General features: G+C 44.0%; 1 protein-coding gene across 7 annotated transcripts in view; it reads right to left on the reverse strand.

Moving 5' to 3' along the window:
• Nucleotides 1-18,440, reverse strand: part of MITF (melanocyte inducing transcription factor) — a 227,448-nt gene extending 209,008 nt beyond the window's left edge. For 6 of the 7 annotated variants that reach the window (XM_082638959.1, XM_082638963.1, XM_082638958.1 and 3 more), the window contains exon 1: nt 18,103-18,302. In XM_082638959.1, the coding sequence (XP_082495085.1) occupies nt 18,103-18,206 (104 nt within the window). In that variant the 5' untranslated portion in view covers nt 18,207-18,302. Of the gene's footprint in view, nt 1-18,102 lie in introns of all 7 variants that reach the window. The other variant, XM_082638960.1, reaches the window with a different exon arrangement.
• Between the last annotated feature and the right edge of the window lie 3,435 nt (nt 18,441-21,875).

Below are 21,875 nucleotides of genomic sequence, written 5' to 3' on the forward strand. Positions count from 1 at the left end.
TAAAGAACAGTAGAAATTATGCCAAAATAAAGAGTAACATATCTGAACAGCCCCATTCAACTTTAAAGATCTGGAAGTGATGGGCCTTTTTTTTTTTGATGGGTCATTTTTCAGGCTCAGCGGCCATGGCTCACGGGCCTAGGTGCTCCGCGGCATGTGGGATCTTCCCAGACCGGGGCATGAACCCGTGTCCCCTGCATCGGCAGGCGCACTCTCAACCACTGCACCACCAGGGAAGCCTGATGGGTCATTTTTATTGGCAAATAAACTCGTAAAAATAGAAGACTGGGTATCTGGAAAAGCTTGATTATTGTGGCTTCATGTATAGTCCACAACAATGTTGATGCAGACAGTGTTTAAAAATGTTTTCCCCAGGGGCCTCCCTGGTGGCGCAGTGGTTGAGAGTCCGCCTGCCGATGCAGGGGATACGGGTTCGTGCCCCGGTCTGGGAGGATCCCATATGCCGCGGAGCGGCTGGGCCCATGAGCCATGGCCGCTGGGCCTGCTCATCCGGAGCCTGTGCTCCGCAACGGGAGAGGCCACAACAGTGAGAGGCCCGCATACCACAAAAAAAAAAAAAAAAAGAAAAAAAAAAAAAAAAAAAAAATGTTTTCCCCAGTGAGCATGTTTTTTAGCTCAGACAAAGAACTGTCAGAGAAAGACAGGCACAAGAAAACAAGTTTGAATACAGTCAACCCTCATTATTCGTGGATTCCCTATTTTCAAATTTACCTATCACTAAAATTTATCTGTAACCCCAAAATTAATATATGTAGCATTTTTACAGTCATTTGTGGACAGAGAAGTGAGAGATCTGAGCCACCCACAACATGCATTCCCAACTGAGGTCAAACAAGGTGATGCTCTCTCTCCTTGTTTCAGTTTTCACATGGTAAACAAGTGTCCTTTGGGGGGGGGGTGTCCATTTTGTGCTATGCTTTTTGCCTTTTTGTATCTTTTTGTTGGTGACTTTACTGACGACCTCCAAGCCTACCTAGTGCTCAAGTGCAGTCTAGTGTTGCTGAGCATGAGACGGCTGTGAGGTGCCTCACGGAGAAAAGCGCAAGTGCCAGATCAGCTCCCTGACATGACTTACGGTGCTGTTGGCCATGAGTTCAATGCTAATGAGTCAGTAATTATTAAATAAAGTGTCTTTAAACAGAAACACACATAAAACAAGGTTACGTATCAATCGGGTGACAAATACGCTGTGACCACAGGCTTGCAGGAACCTAACCCTGTTCCAACTTAAATGTTCCTTGCGACTTCATAGAACAGAAGTACCACACACAACAGAAGTTGACTGTACGTTTAACTCATCTCCTAGCGCCACCAGTAGTCACTACGGTTAGTGCCCCTGCTAACGTACTGCACTGAGCATTTCATACGTACCAGGCATGTGCACACAACCTTCTACCATCTTCACAGCTATCCCAAGAAGAAAATACGATTACCCTCATATTTTAGGTGAGAAAACCGAGGTTCAAAAAACCTGTACAAGGGTCCACAGTTAGTAAGAAAAAAAGGTCAAGATATTTTCATACACATTTTCCTGATAGAGTTTAACAGAATTCCCCAAGGTTATTGATCCCTTCTGGCACGCCAGAAACACTTCATTCATTTTGGTCACTCTTTATTCAAGAAATATATATAGACACTCACTATACTGGATCCTAGAGATGCCCAGGGAACTAACAACTTCCCTGTTCTCGTAGGGCCTCTTTCAAGGGAGGAATAACAGACAATCAAATAAATATTACCTATCAAACTATGTATTGGGCTGGCCAAAAAGCTCGTTCGGGTTTTTCCATAAGATGTTATGGAACTTTTTGGCCAACCCAATATAAGTAAAAGATGCTTGATTTCTTAAAATACACATTATTTTTTAAATAAGCCTTCAAACAAGGTAAGAGCTAAAGGCTGTATTCAGTGAATATCAGTTTAAAATATATTCTCCCTTATACTATACATGATCTCTTACATTATATATGATCTCACTTATATGTGGAATCTAAAAAAAAAGGAGCTCATAGATTCATAGATACAGAAAACAGAATGGTGATTGCCAGAGGCAGGGATTGGGGGTGGGCAAAAGACTGAAGGCACTCAAATGATACAAAATTCCAGTTATAAGATAAATAAGTCATGAGAATGTAATCAGCATGGTGACTATAGTTAATAATAGTGTACTGCAGTAAGCAACAAGGATATACTGCATAGCACAGGGAATTATAGCCATTATCTTGCAATAAATTTTAATCGAGTATAATCTGTAGAAATACTGAATCACAATACTATACACCTGAAACTAATATAATATTGTAAATCACCTATACTTCAATTTTTAAAAAATAATTTTTTAAATAAAAATCAGAAGAAAACAAAAAATCATGTATTGCATATTTGAAAGGTACCAAGAGAATAAATCTTTAAAAAGTTCTCATCACAAGAAGAAAAAATTTTGTAACTATTGTATGGTGACAGATATTAACTAGATTTATTGTGGTGATCACCTCCCAATATACATGACAATATATAAATAGACAGTATACAAATATTGAATCACTACATTGTGTACCTGAAACTAATATAATGTTATAAGTCAATTATACCTCCATAAAAATAATAATAATTTTTATATTGATTACATTTTGACTTGGAATTATTTTGGATGTACTGGATTAAATAACATACTACTCTTATCTAATAAATAAATAAATCACTTAAATGTATTTCTTTCACAGGGTAACTAATGTGACAACCAACTGGGCTCTTTTCTTTCCCCAGAAAGAGCTCCTCTAGCCCTCGATGACCTGATCTGGGTTTCGTGCCAGCCCTGGCAGCCACCCATCTGCCAAAAGCAATGGCAGTTTACGGTTGACCCTTTTTGTTCACCATTATCTCCTGACTCCACAGTAGACTCAATAAGTGTTTACTGAACATCATTCTACCTCATAGGCAAGGAAAATTTACCGAAGGATCTTCCAAATAGTTCCCAAACCATGACTCTGAAAAAATAAGAGGGAGAGTTAGATCTCTTCACGTCCACCTCTTGAGACATCCAAGAAATAAATCTACTCTGAAAACTCCCCAAACTGCCTTGTCCATTTCCTCTTCCCTGAGCTATGGGTATCTTCATTCTAACTCCAGCCTGCACAGCTGATTGATCCTCTTCTCTCACAAAAACACAGAGCTCACAAACCCATCACACTGGGTGGTGTGAAGCCTGAGAAGGATGGTCAGTCTTCTGACTGACCATCCTTCTCAGGCTTCATTCTGTCCTGTGCTCCTGAGTTCCCCAAGCACACTGGATCTCACCCTAAAGCATCTAACTCTACGTGTCTTTCACCTCTGTGCGTGTGGAGGAGGCAGGGGTGTTTCAATTACGTGGAAAGAGGGAAACTGTCATTTTCCCTGTTTCGTTATAAAACTCAGGAAAGGAACTGTTTAGCCAAGAACCAAATTTCAATTAGTCAGGACAATACCACAGAAAAGCTGAAGATACTCTGAAAAATACTGTTTTGAGAACCCTGTAGGTGCTTGTATGAATATATGTATGGTTTCTGGTAGAAAATGTCTCCCATTAATTGGTAATCAAACTAGTTCCCACCCCTCTGCACACAACAGCTGAGAGCTGGAGGAAGTGGTCCAGAAGACTGCTGGGTGACAGCCAAGTCCAAGTCCAGGTTTGAAAACTCACTGCATAAACCCCAAACGTATGAGAACTGTCTATATGGTTGGTTGTGAGAACTGACTATATGTACTTAACAGTGACAAAACAATGGTAGCGTCAGCAGCACCTACACAGATGAACCACTTCTTTCATTCTTATGTAAACCCCTGAATTCTAATGGCAATGGCACCAGGAGTAGCCCTTGGGTACAGTAGCAGGCAGAGAGCAGCAGTAATGCAGGCACAGCAGCAGGTGGAGCGGTAATTGGGGCAGCAGCATCCACTGCGCCCTTACTACAGGTAGTACTCTCATTACCTTACTGAATCTTCCCCGCCAGCCAGTGAGGCAGGGGCCCTCGTTACCCAGGTAACGCGTCGTACGCGTCGTAAGCTGTAACTGATGAAGACATCCACTTACGTGTGCAAGATAATGGGAATTTTCCTTCTAAGAAAGATGGTGGCTCTTCAAGCTAACCCCCCTTTCTGCTTTCCAGGGATCGGTTTAGCCACAGGTTTGGGGGAGAAATTTTGTGAGGCTCAAGCAAAGCATGTCATCTGATTGCGGTGATCGTTTCGCAATGTATATGTATACCAAGGCATCAAGTTATACACCTGAAATATACCCAGTTCTTATCTGTCAATCATACCTCAATAAAGCTGGAAAAAAGAAAAGAAAAGCAAGCTGTCGTGTTGGTGTGGGTACCCAGCCTCGCTACGCAGTGCTACTAGGAAGGAAAAATCCTAGAAGAGTGAAAGATATAAAGATTTTGAGATTCAAGAACACAGAGTATTATGGCTTATACTGCATAGAGATAATTGTATAATGAGGCTGTCTTGTGAAATGTGAAAAGATAAAGCAGGAACTCACTACAGGCCAAGTTCAAACGTGACAGTTAGGAATGACAGATGCCCGTGTGGACACAGCCGTGGAGCTCGGCTTCTACCCTGCATGGTGTTGTGAAACCCCAATTAGTGCATCTTATTATTTATTCCTCCACCTAGCTATAGTCTATCATTACGATGAAAGGAAACATGTTGATAAAGACAAAGACTGTTCTGGCAACAAAAGTAATGCCTTACCTGTAAATAGCATGTGCTGTCTTTAAATACTTCCCTGTTAGGCATCCCAAAGTTCACCATTATCTGATCTGCATCCACTCCCAAAGGTCCTGCTGTTGATCATCCAACCGAGGGATGATCTGGCCCTACTTCCCTTCTCTTCTATGGACCCTCTTGTATCCTGCTGATTGCCTTTGAGTCGTTTTCTCTTAATGACAGGGTCTAAAACTAAAGTCATTTCAAGTCAAAAACCCTGTTGGTGCTGTGGGCAAAGATGGAACCAGAATGAGGGCCCGGTTATGAGCACAAGAGCCAAGGCTTCGGCCTGAGGATTTTACACAAGTATTTCTTTTAATCCACACAACTAACTACAACTTAGATCATACTATTATCCACTCACCCCACTTAGTCCTCTGTTGAAATAGAGGCTACTAGAATAACTTGCCCAAAGAGAGAAAAACTAGTAAGTGGTCAAATTGAAATTTAAGTTAAAAATCCTTCTTCTCTCTGAAGGTTAAACCCAGAACTCTAGACTTCTTTGACTGGTTAGAGCCCTTAACCAGTTTACAATAAGAACAGATTCTTTGCCAAAAAGCATCAGGGCTTTTTGTCTGGAGAAGGTCAGCATGCAGCAAAAGGAAAAAAATAAAAATAAAAATGCTTGGGTTTTAGTGGATTAAAAATAAGAGTAGGCTGAATTTCCTGGTGAGTAAGGAATCCGGAACTGCCCTATAGGTCCTACTTGTCTGATACAACATTGACCCTGCCCTTTCCTCTCCACCTGAAATGAGGATGGCCTGGTGAGACTCAGGATGAGGGGGACGATCTGTTATGTCAGGACACCCTAACATGTGACAAAACAGAGGCTGCCTGGTCGCAGTCACCCCGCCCCTCTGTTTTGGAAGCTCCCACACTCTACAAACTGTCTGGAATTCATTAAGAGGGGAAAACAGGCTGACAGTCGTATTTCAAATTTTATTCAGCAGAAGTTTTGTGAAAAACAATTTGGTCATGTGGGCACACTCATAACCACCATTACCCTGTTTCTCCATCAAATCATTCAGTCAAGTGACTGCAGTGTGCTTCAAGTTTCACACTTTGTGAGTCTCCATTAAACTACAACCCTCCAAGATCTGGGCCAGGGCTCCTTATGGTAGTACAGCTAGCTTAACTCCAAGTCTCTTAGAGATCACATCTGGACAACCAAGCATCCTACCTGGTTTCATTAACCTAAACCTGATAGCTAACTTTCTAGAGGGGATTTTCCTTTTTTTTTTTTAATCAGTGAGCGATTATTATCAATGATCATCTCTAGCCTGACCATAACAAGCAACACGGCATTTTTTACGAAATACACTCCAATCCAGGGTATTTTTCATTCCAAAACAGGAACAATTTAATGTGGAGACAAAGGATTTATGGTAAAAGCATTAGGGAAGTAGTTTGCAAACTTGAGTGTGCATCAGCATCTCCTGGAGGGCTTGCTAAAAGACACAGACTGCTGGGACTCCCCACCAACAGTTTCCGATTCAGGAGGCATTGGAGTAGGGTCCGAGAATGTGCATTTCAAACAAGTTTTTAAGTGACACTGAAGCTGCTGGTCTGCGGGCCACATTTTGAAAACCATTGCTCTAAGGTGGTGGTGGTAGTGACGGATGTATTGTTGCTGTTGGGAAGTGGGGCAGTGATTTAATCCATGAACTTGGAATAGGAAGCACTGCATAGAGGTGGGATTCTGGGAACGGATCAGCTCCGGCAGCCCCCCTCAGGTAGCAGAAAATCCAAATTAACCGTATTTACTCAGAAAAAGAATTTATTGATAAAATAACAGAAAATTCCAAGGATAAACCTAACCAAAGATAGGCACAACTTGATCCAGAAGCCAAAACCCTACTACTAGGACCATGGCAATGAAGGTTAGCTATCCATCAGAAGGGTGTTCTCTTTCCTAGGACAGTGGTGTTGATGCCCAGCTGGGGTCTCTATTCCCCAGTTCCCACCCCTGCATCCAGATCTCGGTATGAACCTGGTCCTTGCTGAAAGAATGTGAGCAAAAGTGATGCCTGTCACTTTGGGACCTTAGTTGTGCCTTCTCCTCTTCCTTTCCACCACCAGACACAAAAGATGCCAGGGTTCTAGGCAATGGCAGAACCAGAAGATAGAAGGAGCCTGGGTTCTTGATTTGTCATACGGAGGAAAGCTGTCTGCCAACCAGGAACTACTACCTATGTGACTATCACCTGCAACTTTGTTATAGCAACTAACATTAACCCAATACAAGGATTTCGTTTTTCTCTGCCTCCAAGATAAGGCTTTATTCTCGAGCACAACACCTTCCCAAGTTCAAGATCAACGGAAATAAAGGGAGACTCTCGGGCTTCCCTGGTGGCGCAGTGGTTGAGATTCCGCCTGCCGATGCAGGGGACACGGGTTCGTGCCCCGGTCCAGGAAGATCCCACATGCCGCGGAGTGGCTAAGCCCGTGAGCCATGGCTGCTGAGCCTGCGCGTCCGGAGCCTGTGCTCCACAATGGGAGAGGCCACAACAGTGAGAGGCCCATGTACTGAAAAAAAAAAAGGGAGACTCTCTTTCTGTTAGCACCCAAGCAAATCCCTGGGATGCGTGACATTAGTCAACATGTAACTCCCTGAAAGCAATCCCTGTGATACAGAAGAGTGGCTAAGTCTGTGTCAAATTCTCCACCCCAAAGCCATGACACTCAAGCACGTGGGCTAAGCATGTGGGAAGGGGTTGTTATAATAATTTGGAAAAGTGACTACAGGCAGGCCAAATACATTTCCTCTACTGTCCACTGGGGGAAATGCATAAGGAAAGGGAAGCTGGCTGCCAGTGAGATCTGATGAGAAAGATGTCAGGTATATGAACCCAAGAGTGAGAAAGAGGGATACCCTAAGCCAGCAGAGTGACCTGTACATCGCTGACCCCAGAAACAAATCCCAATTCATTGTGCTTGCCACTCAGCCCCCTACCATTAAAGCATGCATCTTAGTGACTATGACACTATGACCAAGCAAGCACCATCAAATCCTCTCTCTCATTCATTTCTGAATCAACAAGGATTTAAAGCATCCACACACAATCAGTATCATTAGAATTGCATTCCAAGACCCCATTGTTTAGCATTTATACAACTAGCCTTTATCTAGATAAGACATGATTAGTGTTTATCTACCTGAAGACCAGTGGATTAATGACCATGCCAAGGTGATGCAAGATGTGGTTCCAAAAAGTCTACCCACTGATTGTCAATACACCACAAGCCAGTGGCCAATCTCTCCAAGTTACTCTCCAAGCACACTTCTTTGCAGCAAACGGGCCAACTTTTATTTGGAATGTCACCAGGAATAGTGCCAGTTGCTTATATTTTTAGAGACTGTTTTACATAAGCTACTGTAAACCCTACCTTGAAAAATAAATAGAATTTTCAAGAATGTATAGTGGATGTCATCCTTTTCCCTTGAAAGTAAATGACCCTAACTGGCCAATACTATTTTAATGTTTATTCATAGTCATTCTCTGCCCCAAGTATTATAAATTTGTTGCAAAGTGTTCTATTGGCTGAGGTGCCAAAATTCTAAATTTAGGTGGTGTGATTATGCAGGCTTAGTAATACCACAGAGCAAAGCTGACCCTGAAATAATACCTTTTCATCATTGGTGAAAAACTTCAAATGCAAAAAAATAGAACAAAAATATACCCAGTCCTTTTGAAGGAGAAGGGATTGTTACAATATTGGTGTGTCTGTGAATACTATATCCAGCTGTTTGGGACAGACTCACGCAAGAGGAACAAGGTGGCCACATCTCACTGAGGTGCCCAGGTAGACTACATGGGGATTGTACTAGATCCCAAATTAAACAGGAAAATCATCTTTAGGATTTCTGTGTGCTCTTCCCTACACTAAGTTTCAAATCACCAGTTATAAAAATAAAATGTATGTTTTGAAAAACATGCTTTTTAGAAACAGTTAATCTTTAGGAACATATCACAATAAAGGTACCGAAGTAAATACAGCATTCCTATCTGTCTATTTTATCCTAATCTCACATACAACCTTAACCATCGGGCTACATAAATCTTCTCTGCCTCAAATCTTCTTCCCATGAAAGCAAGTTAAGCTTCCCAGAAGGAAAACCTATCCTACAAACAACAGCTACACATGCTCCCACCAGTGGGGACAACCACCTTTCCCATCTGCCCTTGACCACGTGGGAAAATAGGGGAATGTGTGTGAATGAGTCAGCAAGTTATCCCACTCTGGGGAGGGGGCGGGGAGGGCCCAGGCCACAGATGCCTTCCTGAAATTGCTCAATAACCCACAATTTTCTTATAGAAAGACATGATTCTACCAGTGCCTTCCTTAAACCTACAACTCACTACATTTGGATTTAAAATATTTGTTCCCACACAACCCAGATTTTTTCCTTTTGAAAGTTACCACTCCGTGGGCACTTCAATCAAAGAACACAGCTACTGAAATTCGAATGCTTTGAAGATTTCTTTCGTAAAGGGTCGAATTAAAAACACACCATTGCCTATGGATGTCAATGTTAATGAAAGGGCGAAGTGGTGTGTGGGAGAAGAGGCTTCTTTTCCTTTCTGCACCAATGCCGACATTTTCACATCAGTGTAGACAGGAAGCGTGTGATCTAGGGGCTGAAACACAGGACTGGGAGTCAGGAGTTCTACATGGGTCATTTGTTTGTGGTGTGCGTCTTTGGTGAAATCAATCTCAGGTTTTACTGTTTAATCCTAGATGACTTGGACCTCTCCTTTGTGCCAAAAAGTAATTCAAAATGCAGCCAAAAATCATTCCTAAACTAAACATAAGGGAAGTATGCTCAGACCTGAATGATCTCAATGCAACAACAGTGAGATGAGCAATGGGACAATTCGAGTAAGATGATCCTGGAGGAAAGAAAGGATAACAAAAATATCAAGACCCATCTCCACGTTTAGTCCAGGGGTAGATTTATGAAGACAAGTATACATCTCTGACTCACTTGACATTAGGGAAGACACTTAAGACCAAGTTATAAATACTTATGGGGAAGATTAATGCCTGCATTTCTTCTTCTACTATTCACATATTACCTTAAAATTACCTTAAACCAGTCCTATGCGTCTTCCTGAGCAACTATAAGGTCAAGCCTACTGTTAACTCTTTACACGCATTACCTTTCATCTTCACAGCACCCTTGCAAGGTAGCTATTGCTCCATTTTACAGAGGAGGGAACTCAGGTTCAGAGAGGTTGGCGAACTTGTCCAAAGTCACACAGCTAACAAACAACATCACCAAGATCTGCACATTTAACTCAGACATTCAGTGCCTCAAAATCACTTCCTCCATGAGGTCATTCCTAAAGACCCACCCAATAAAGCCCCTTCTTTCCCAGTCACACTCTATCCATAACATTCTATTTAGTTTTCATAGCACCAAAACTTATCTTGTTCATCTATTTAGTTCATTATTAGCTATGCCCCCACCTCCAAGACAGGAGCACCATACTAGCAGGAACCTAGTCTGTCTGGTTCTAGTTTTGATCCCCTACAGCTGGCGAAAAGCTGTCACACGATAGGCACTTAATAAATAAGTATTGCAAGGAGGGAGGGAAAGGAGGAAGGGAAGGAAGAGAAGAAAAACAAACAAATCTAGGTCCTTCTGACCCCAAAGTGATACTGCCTTTGCTGAAAGCAACTGAGGGACGTTTTAGAAATGACTTAGAGAAGACAACAGGGGCTCACGACTTTGAGGTACCATTTATATCTTTGTGTGTCTTTCTCTCACCAGTATCACCACTCCCCAAAGCACTGCATCCCTCTCAGCCTGCCCCGGTTCAACTTCTGTGTAAACACTCCAAAGGTGTACGTCTTTATTCTTCATGATGTGCAAGAAAGGTCACGGAAGGAAAGACGCAGCAAAGAAAGAAGGAGGCCATGTTTAAGAGCCAACCTAGAGAAATGAGGAGCCTGGTCCTCCTCCCCAAGTCCTCAGGAACAGAAAGAGGTGTGGGAGTTTCAACAGAGATCCCAGACCTGCCTGCAGGTCCTCTCACCCTCAGCCCTCAGCTGCCTCAGGAAAGATGCAGACTTCATGGCTTGCTTTAATTCCTTGCCCTCAAGTACACAGCGTTCACCAGACTCACAAAATCCTCCTTATAAACTTCACATTTGTCTTTACAATATCAAAAGCCTGTGGTGACTACATTAACTATCTTTGACCTGCCTTCTGGACTATTTTCTTCAAATAATGCATATTTGGAGATGAGTCAAACACATTTTTATAATTTAGTCTGATGAGACAGACCTAACAGCAAAGTACGTTTTATACTTAAAACACACACACAAAACAAAGGAAACTCTTGCTTACTGTCCTTGAAAAATGACAAAAAACATTTAGCCAGAGTTTTTTTTTCCCTCTATTATTTATCCTAATACTGCCAGTTCTGAAACAAAGCAGTTGGAAGCAGAAATTTAGTAACTTTGATTTGTCCCAAGATACATTTTTTTACACTGAGGTCCTATTCCTGACAGTAAGCACATGTGACCTGTTCTAAAAAAAGGATATTTTCCACTTCTTGCACAACTGGAGCAGATATAAACATCAGCCTGTGCAAACTGCCCTGCAGAACTCAAAAGGGAATTAAAAACACACACACATACATACACTTAAATAATTCTATAAATAGTAGTACTCAGGAAAAGGAAATCTCCAATAACACACAAAACCAACACTTAGAATTCCACTTTAATCAAGTTTTCCATCTAATCATACCACACAAGCAATTTGCATAATAAAATCTGAACATCTGCCAGGTTAAGGCACCCCCATCTTGTCTATTTTGCTTCAGATACATAATTCTGTACATGCTTTATTGTTGGTATGAGGAGGGGGAAAATTGCACTCATGGTAAAGTAGAAGAGAAGGAACTGATATTACTTACTAACATGTGCTAGGCACCCTGCAAAGCACTTTTACATGTGTTTTCTCACTTTTAAAACTTCACCAACCCTAAGAGGACGGTTCTACTGATCCCACTTTACAGGTAAAGAAATCGAGACTCCAAGAGGCTAAGCGTCTTGTCTTGAACTCAGACACGGGAGTTAAGTGGCAAAGCCATGGGCACAGCACTTAAGCACAGCTACTTCTGAACCTGTGCACATGCATCCAGTCTCTGCCACCCCAGGTGCCCGAAGACCACAAGGAAGAGCTGGGATTCTGGTTAGAAATATAAAAGGCAATCAGAAATCCTAAAAGTCTGTTTTAAGCTTATGCCTTCCAAGGCATCTAACATTTTATTTAATGTTATAAAGAAATATATTTGAGTACTGCTCGACTTTCAAGGCCAAATTGAATACCCTTATTCACTGACAAAATTGAGCCTCAATTTCCCTTCCTCTGTTAAATTTCCACTGCTGATGCCCACGCCCCACGGTGATCAAACTCCATCCTGTTTGTTTGCCTGGATCTACATGTTCTCTTTCCCTCACCCCACTGAGGCAAGTTTTGGAGAAGGTGCAGCATGATTCCCCATGGGCAGGCCCCGCGCCTTGCACATGGCAGCACAGACTAGCGCATGAGAGCACGGGCCCAGAGCCAGATCCAGGCCCATCTACTTGCTATGCCTTAGTTTCCTTCTCTGTAAAATGAGAATGATAAAAATACATACACCAAAGGTTGAAGTGAGAATTAACTGCGTTAATTCAAGTAAAATATTCAGAATTATTCCTGGCATGTAGTAAGCACTGCATAAGTTTTACCTGTTTTCAAAATTATAATTAACACTATTTTTCTCATTTATTATTATCATTTTATGTGGGTTTTGCAAGATTAAGTTAACACACATACAAACACTTAGAACAGAGGCTGGCACACAGTGTGGCCTCAGTTAATGTTAGTTGGGTTTATTGGTATTAATTTGCATGTACTCAATAGATATATGTTGAATATGAATTTGTATGTATGTGCTGACACCACAACTGTTTTTTTTTTTTAACCAGCATAAAGAAACTGTTAAGGACCGGATCAAAATTATAAAGTGCGAAAGATTTATCTGCAGCACCTCATTAGGAGGAAAGCAAAAAGGGTTTTACCAAACTTGGGGTAATTTTATTGCATAAAAACACTGGCCTTAGAGAAGAAAGCCGGAGTCAACCAAAAGCGAACACTTTCTGGAAGGTCAGGACTCTCTGCTAAGTAATAAAGAAATAACAACAAGAACAACATCTGCTAACATTTACCGAGCACTTACCATGTGCCCAGCACCATGCTAATACTTTTCCATAGCCAATATCACAGTTAATGTCCTTAAGACTCCTAGGAGGCAGGTCCCCACTTGCCAGATGAGGAAACTGAGGTTAAAGGTCACCTAGCCTCCCCAAGGTCACCCAGCTTGTTAGGGACAGACAGAAATGCCAGAACAATGCTCTTAATCTCCATGCAAAGTAGTTCCCTGCAGATTGGACAGATAAAAAAATCAAGAAAACTTTCAGAAATCAATAAAAGATGGACAGTTCTGTCTTGCCAAGAATGGGTTATCATTTCATAAACAAAAGGGTATGTTTAGTAGGAAGACAGGAGGGAAAAATCTCAGAATAAGTCCAAGGAATGACAGTAGCCTTACACAGAAATACGTGTGTGTGAGCGTGCATGTGACACAACAGTCTTTTTCTTTGTCATTTCGACACAAACCTGTGACAGCTTCACACACACCTCTTTGAATCAGCATTTGGGAACCACTGCTGTATCTCGTCCTGCCATTATAAACCTAATACTCACTTTCATTCCCATTTCTTATTTGTGGGAAGTTAAATAACCATTATCTAAACCATTATTAAAACTTTGAGTAGAGGAGAAACTGGAATTAGATTAAACCAATTCTGAAGTCTGCCCAGGAAAAGGGCATTAGCAGCTAAAAAATCACAGAATTTAGCACTGCGTAAACGAAACAAAAGAACCATGAACCTGAAAGATGCTACCATATTTTTTTTAATGTTTTTTTTTCAGGACCCAAAGCCCTACAGAGAGTCCCTTCCCTGCTAGGAGCCCATTCAACGGTTCCACATCTGACCCCGACCCGACTGTGCCAATGTGTGAATTCTGGGTTCACCCCCTCATATTAGGCACTCTTCCTCTGCCACCCACCATTCAGGGCTCATTCCCAGGAGAACACACAAACGTTTCAAAAACCTTTGGGGAGGAACCAAACTGCCAACAGTTCTTCACGAGAACCTTTTCTCATAGTGTGTGTCTTCCACCATACGACACAGCTTTGCCAGTCACTGAACAAAAGGGAGTTCCCATCATCTAAATCCATCAGCTTCACACTCCTAATGGCCAGGAGGTCTGGGTTAGGAATGAAACTGTCTCTCCTCATCAAACACCTGCACATCTGAGCTTAGCCCAAATGAAGAATATAAAACTCCTCTTTGGACAGACCCTGGTGGATACCTATTTTAAAAGAAACCAGAACCAAACACCCCATCCTGAGCGGGATGCAAAGGGAGAAAGCAACACATATTCAAACGACAAAACACTATTGTGCCAGGCATTGTCCTAGGCCAGTCAACCTGCAACAGGGGTGAGTCTGTCCCCCGTGGACACTGGTGGTGTCTGGAGACGAATTTGGTTGTCACAGCTGAGGGAGGGGAGCAACTGGCCTCTAGCAGGTGGAGGCCTGGGATGCTGTTAAATAACCTGCAATGCCCAGGACAGCCCCACATCGAAGAGCTATCCAGTCCAAAATGTCAACAGCACTGAGGTTGAGAAACTCTGTTCTAGGCTCTGGGGACACCACAGTAAACAAGGAAGAGACAGAAGTCCCTGCCCCCTTGGACCCTGCAGTCTAGTGTGGAGAAACATATTATAAATGTAACACATTAGAAAAGTATAGACTAGGTTATAATGTAAGTACTATGGAACAAAACAGAGCAGGGCGAGGAAGACTGAGAGTTTGGAGGGAGAGCCACTGCGCAGAGTGTGGTCAAGTAGGCTTGGTGGGAATGACATTTAAAGGAAGATGTGAAGTTGGTTGGGGAAGGAACGAATGCTATTGCTCTCTGGACAAAGACAGAAAGAGGGGTCAGCAAGTGCAACATACAAAGGCCCAGAGGTGGAAGGGTCTGGAGTATTCCGGGAATGGTGAGGACACTGGCTGGAGCGGAGGGGGCCAGGAGAGTGGCAGCAAGAGATACAATGAGAGCAGACAGGAAGCTTTCCCATACAATCTGCCTGGTACCATTTTAAGGGTCTCGAGTTTTACTGATATTAGGAGCTACTGGAGTGTTTTGAGGGTTCTGAGGAGAGAATAACATGATGTAACACCTTTTTTTTTTTTTTTTTTTTTTTGCGGTATGCGAACCTCCCACTGCCGTGGCCTCTCCCGTTGCGGAGCACAGGCTCCGGACGCGCAGGCTCAGCGGCCATGGCCCACGGGCCCGCGGAATGTGGGATCCTCCCGGACCGGGGCACGAACCCGGGTCCCCTGCATCGGCAGGCAGACTCTCAACCACTGCGCCACCAGGGAAGCCCGATGTAACACATTTTAACACGGGGTTTCTCAACCTCAGCAGTGACAATTTGGGGTCAGACAATTCTTCATTGTGGGGCTGTCCTGTGTACTGGAGAATGTTTAGCAGCATCTCTGGCCTCTACTTACTAGAGGCCAGTAGCAACCCCCATCCATTGTGGCAACCAAAAATGTCTCCAGACATTGCCAAATGACCCGTGGGGGGCAAATCACCCCTAGGTTGAACACCAGTTTTAACAGGAACATTTTGGCTCCTGTATGAAAAAACCACTGAAAGCGGGTAAGGATGAAGGCAGGAGACCAGGTAAGAGACAGTCACCCAGGCGAGGGCGGGTGGCAGTTTGAACCAAAGTGGAGGCAGAGGAGTTGGTGACAAGTGGGCAGATTCTAGACATATTTTCAACTCCAAGAGACAATCCAGAAAATAAAACTGAGAGACAAAATAGTTGCAGCAGTCTTCACCTTCCAATTTCAACTTTTTCCAAGCAAAATTAAAAGAAGGGAGGTGCCCCGGCAAAGACTTAACAACAAAAAGCCACGAGGAGGCCCTGAACGTGCAGCCCTTGTAGAGTCATACAACAGATGTTGATGACAGTACATTAGACAACTGTGGAAAACAGTACTATACAGAAATTTTGCCAACCCCATATATTTATTCACAGATTTTATTTCACTGGTTTATTTCAAAGAGCATGTGTCTGCTCCACAGACAAGTTTTACAGCGTTTTTAATTTAGCCTTCCTCTGCACACCAGTTCTGTCCCGCACCTGTTTCCAGCTTCAACGTGTGAAGCCAGAGCTTCCCACATCCCCGAATTTTTCCTTACACATGCAAGCTAGCTCCTGAGGACATTCAACCCTTGCAAGTCTTTTTTTTTTTTTTTTTTTGCCGACTCTGAAAAAGAACAGGCCCCAAATCCTCCAACGTGAGTTTCATGAAATTCATTTGGGTTTTTCCAGATGGTATTTTCCTCGCTCTCTCAAACTCATTTATATTATTTATCAGCTACCATCAAAAACGTTCCAAACAGTCCGGTTATTTCTTTCAGGAACACACACACACACACACACACACACACACACACACACACACACACACACACACACACACACACACACACACACACACACACACACACACACACACACACACACACACACACACACACACACACACACACACACACACACACACACACCTCATTCTGGCCATGTAAGCATTTGCTTATAGAAGCAAAAGCAGAGACTGCTCGGTAAAACACTGGTCCCTTCAGCCGAATGCAGATAAAGCCCCAATGAGCATAACCAACAATACCCTTTACACACTATTACTCCACACCCCCAACCCCCAATGCACACAATCTAGGCTCACACACAAAACAGCCATTATGAAGAGAAACCATCAACTAAAGGCTGGTTTTAGGCAACTAACTGCACAGGAGGTTTCCTTCCAATCTCTGTTAAGCATCTGCCAAGAGGCTGCTTCAGCCACCCAGTCAGTGCGTGCACTGTTCCCACATTTTCTTCCCCGAAGTGGATTCAGACTCTCACACAGCCGTGAAAGAAGCAAACCTGGCTACACTTTCCACTGGATCAAGTACCAGACCCATGTGCCCCAGCAGCTAAGATCACACCACCTCACTCCTGATTCAGCTGTCTCTCTTGATTCACCCTGATTTCTGGACCCTCCTCCCCTCTGCCAGCCAGGGCCCTTCACCCAGGCCCTACCCACCGAGAGGGGCGGGAAGGAAGGTCTGAGAAGGGTGCAGAAGCACTGCAGAACCTTCCAGTTACAGCCTCATCTTACCTCACAACTGAGAGAGGTGGAACTAAACCCTCTCTACTCACGGCCTCAAATGACCATCTCCCTCTTAGTAAACATTGGAAATGTCCTGAGTAGCCACAGGGCAGACAAAAAGGAAGACACCCAACCCGTTCCGACGGACGAGTGGGAATGGAGCCAGCGTAGGAAGTGGGCACTAGGGGTGGTGGGGCGCCAGAGCAGCAGATGTCTTCATTCCTCTCCCAGAAAGTTTTTTAAGTCCCCAGAGAATTAAACACTTGTCGCTGCCCAACAGGGGACACTCCTCAAACCCTCCATCTGAAAGCTTCTTCCCCTCCAGGGAAGGCCTGCATTTGAACGGGACCCTATAGCCCGGGGAGTTCAAGCTGGACGAGGAGACACGCCCCCCGCCCCCCCGCTGCTCGCCACCCCCCCCCGCCCCTCCCGCGCTGGGGTGCAGCGGCCAGGAAGGTGAGGGGCGGGCCTTGGGAAACCTCACCTGGAGGCCGCCTGGGGCGGGTTTTCCCAGAGGGGTGGTCGGACTCCTAAGAGGCAACCACACAGGAGCTAACTGCTTCCCTCTAACATCGCGCTCGATCCACCCCAAGCTCTCCCTCTCCAAGTGCTCAGCCCGCTGGGATCTTCAGGAAAAGGGTTCACTCGAAACTCTTTTTCCTCCTTCCCATCCGGACAGCGTCCGGGCCCGGCGCTCCTCCTCCCCCACCTCCGCGCCGCGACACTCCCCAGCCCCCAACAGCTCTCAGCAGCTGGTATCCCCAACCGAGGGTCCCCTCGTCCGCGCGGCCCGTCCCGGGCTGCCCGCCGCGCCCCCAAAGTGCGCCTGGGCGGAGAACCCCGTTGGCGCACCGACCCAGCGGTCGCGGCCCCCAACTGCGGGGATCAGTTCGCCCTCTGCCCCGGGGCAAGGGCACGGGGTCCTTGTCCCAGAGCCCCGGCGAGCGGCTTTCGTCGCCCCAGGGTGGGAGGCGCGGGGTTCCCTAGCCGCCGGCCGCGCCTCCCTCCAGCTGTCACCACTCACCTGCTCTTCAGGGGTTGACTCTTGAGTTCGTAATAGGTTTTGGGCTCTTCGTGAAACTCCTCCCCGACTTCGAAATCCGGCACGATCCCCGATTCCGACTGCATGGCTCCCGCTTCCCGTCCTCCCACTGCTCCAAAGTGAGAAACGAGCCTGGGGGCGGAGGGGAGGTGGCGGGGCCTGGGTCCCCCGAGCGGTGCGCCCCCGCGCAGTGCAGAGCTCAGCCCGCTGGCCCGCGGCGGCCGCCAACCCAGGCGCCCGGAGTTTACACTCGCACCCGGGCGGGAGGGGCGGCTTCCCGGCGCCGCCTGGAATCTGTAGTCCCGACCGGGCGGGGCACTCCCGGCTTGCCACGAAAGCCGCTGCCCCGAAAACTACAATTCCCAGAAGGCCAAGCGAGGGCAGAGGCAACGTGGTAGACACCGCTAGTGCAACTCCTGTTTGGATTCATTGTCAATGTCAGCAGCTCCTATCCCTCCTCTCTCGCCACTTGCTTCAACGGTACAGACGTGGCTATTTAATATTAATAAGAACGGACTTCAGCCCAGCTCTCCTACCATCACTCCTCCTCCCAGCTCACACATTCGCGAGGGCACGCCAAGTCCTTATTTTTTTTAAAAAAGGGTTTTGACACTGAAAAGTTTCAGCCTTCAAGCCTCCCTTAAAATAAGAAGACTTTCTATCAGGCTACATGCTTCCCAGCGCTGCTGCGACAAATCAACTTGTCCTCGGTTTGGAACTGAGTGGAGGAACTTTCCTTCACTTTGTAAGTAAAACAGTACTGTAGAAAGTGTTCTTGTTTGTTCCTTTCCCGTAACTCAATCTGGGCTTTTACAATACTGTTCATCCATCTGGATGACTCTCCCCTTTATCCAATTAGCCACTTCTAATCTAAAGCGGTACTTGAAAGGTGCGGTTAATTTTAAAACACACGAAGTTACAAAACAGCGTCGTCACCGTCTGCTTTTAATTTCTCAGTTGGCTGGGAGTTCAAATGAGATTGTCCTGACATTTCAGACGTGCAGTTGTGGGGCGCGTGAAATGTACAAGCGTCAACCCCCCACCCCCACCCCACCTTCCCGGCACTCATTTAGGTAACAGATTAACAGGCTCTGTTATGGCTCGTTTGAACTTCCAGTCTTTCCCTCTGATTAGTTCCAGTAGGGTGTTTTCCTCCTTTTAAAAGTGTTTTGAGGCATCAGGGAGGAAGTAGAGAGTTGGAGGGTGGCTTTTAAAGTTCTAAGACCCACAGTTGAAATCCCGAGTCCTTCTCTAAAGTGCTGTGTAATCATCAGCTTGTCACTTGATTTCTAGAAGCCTCAATTTCTTCATCTGTAAAGGAGGAGATTGGCAAACTTGTTTTTTGAAGCTGTTGCAAGGTCAAATGCAAGAGAGTGATTTGTAATCTATAAAAATGCTGCTCAATGGTCAGTTTTATTTATTAGATCTTGAAGATATCCCTTTCAGACTAACACTTCATCTGTGAGTTTGTCCTTTCAAAAGTAAAAATTAAATGATCACCCTGCGAGAAAACTCTAAGGAGGCTAGACTAATGATGGGCACCTCCCAGGAGTTGGCTGTTTGCTAGTTTGCCTCACATGAGGCATTTTTAAGTTCACATTAGGTCCATACCATTAAAATATGACAGAACCTGAACCTTCCTAAGAAAAATAGGCTTTTTGTGCTCATGAATATGGGATCCCAGATTCCGTGATAGAGACTGCTAGAAATTAGATGTTAAAAGTTTTTTTTAAAAAGTGTTATTCTGTGCCAGAAGGGAGAGGAAATGTAAAACATGCAGGAAACATTGAGTCTAGACTCCTAGTCTCATCTTGTTTCTCAACTGTAGGTGGTTGGAATGTGGTAGAAGGGGTTGATTATAATAATAAGTTTGGGGTATTACAGGCATTTAAGGGGTATGGGCCAGAGATGCTATACATCTTGCACAATGACAAACTGTCTTGTCCAAATATCATTGGTACCCGCGTTGAGAAACACTGGAGTCTTCTTAATCTTTTGGTTCACCAGAAGCCTTTTAATGTGAGGAAAGCTATGGACCCTCTCCCCAGAAAATGTAGATGAAAACAAGATTCTTGTGCATAATTTTGGTCTGTTGACCTTTAAAGGCTATCAAGGACTTCAGTTAGAACTGTAGTTTATAACCTCTTTAGAACTATAATGAAACAGTCCATTTTGTCATTATATCCAATAGTGACCTGCTAGACCTAAGGGACCAAACCCAAAGGGGAAAAAACTGTCAGAAAAGCTAACACACCTGAACTTAGCTCCAACTAAGTAAGCTTGCCCATAGGTACACAGAGATGGCTGTTATTTTTTCCCCTACACCTTTTCTTCTGATCTCATCCTACTCTTGGTTCGTCCTACTCTTCCATTACCTATAGTAGGGTTACTGATGACAGTGCCATCGCTACCCAGTGGGAATGGATATGTGACTAGTCCTGAGCCACCAGTGGGTCCATTTTCCTATCCATGGTGATTCCTTTAGGGATGGACACAGTACCCTAACATGACTAGAAGTCCTCCTTGGGACTTTTCTTCTAGGGCAACTGGGGAAGACTGTCTGATTCTTGGAAGCACAGTGCTGGATGGAAGGAAAGCTAGAGCTTATTACTTATGGCCCCAAAGGGAAGCTGATCAAAAATGAGAGAGAATGAGACAAGATCAACAATCAAAGAGAATCAAAAACAAGCAAAACTGAGAAATAGAAAACAACAATAACATTGTTTCAGCTCCCTGTTCCAACCATACCTGAAGCCAGATATCCTTGGACTTTTCAGATATATGAGCCAAAAATTTTTTTTCTTTTTGGTGGAACTGTTTTGGTTTACGCTTCTGTCACTTGCAACCAAAAGAGCTTTGAGTAATTACCTTAAAAACCTTTTACTCCATTTAATGGACAGTTTTCTGTGGACTTCCATGCCATTAATTCATGTAACAAAAAGTTGGGGATGGCCCCTGGCAGATGACCCCTGTAATCCCTCTTCATTAGTGAATTAAACCCTAGGAGTAGATGCCTCTTCTTTTAAAAAGGTGATAAAGATCAATAGCTCCATACATTTCAACCAAGGACCATGACTGTTAAAAGCACCAAGGCAATGGCTAGAGATTATAATTATTGTCATTAATAATATGACCTATATTTATGTAATACTTTACTTTTTTTACACGTTTGTCACATGTACCTCTTATTGTAGCACTTAAGAATCCAGCAAGGAGAAAGAAATCATAAAGATCAGAGCAGAAATAAATGAAGTAGAAACAAAGAAAACTATAGCAAAGATCAATACAACTAAAAGCTGGTTCTTTGAGAAGATAAACAAAGTTGATAAACCTTTAGCCAGACTCATCAAGAAAAAGAGGGAGAGGACTCAAATCAATAAAATTAGAAATGAAAAAGGAGAAGTAACAATGGACACCGCAGAAATACAAAGCATCATAAAAGACTACTACAAGCAACTCTATGCCAATAAAATGGACAACCTGGAATAAATTCTTAGAAAGGTATAACCTTCCCAGACTGATCCAGGAAGAAACAGAAAATATGAAAAGACCGATCACAAGCACTGAAATTGAAACTGTGATTAAAAATCTTCCAACAAACAAAAGTCCAGGACCAGATGGCTTCACAGGTGAATTCCATCAAACATTCAGAGAAGAACTAACACCCATTCTTCTCTAACTCTTCCAAAAAATTGCAGAGGAAAGAACACTCCCAAACTCATTCTACAAGGCCACAATCACCCTACTACCAAAAT

This window comes from Mesoplodon mirus, assembly GCF_964341445.2.
Source record: "Mesoplodon mirus genome assembly, chromosome: 12".
Classification (NCBI taxonomy): Eukaryota; Metazoa; Chordata; class Mammalia; order Artiodactyla; family Ziphiidae; genus Mesoplodon; species Mesoplodon mirus.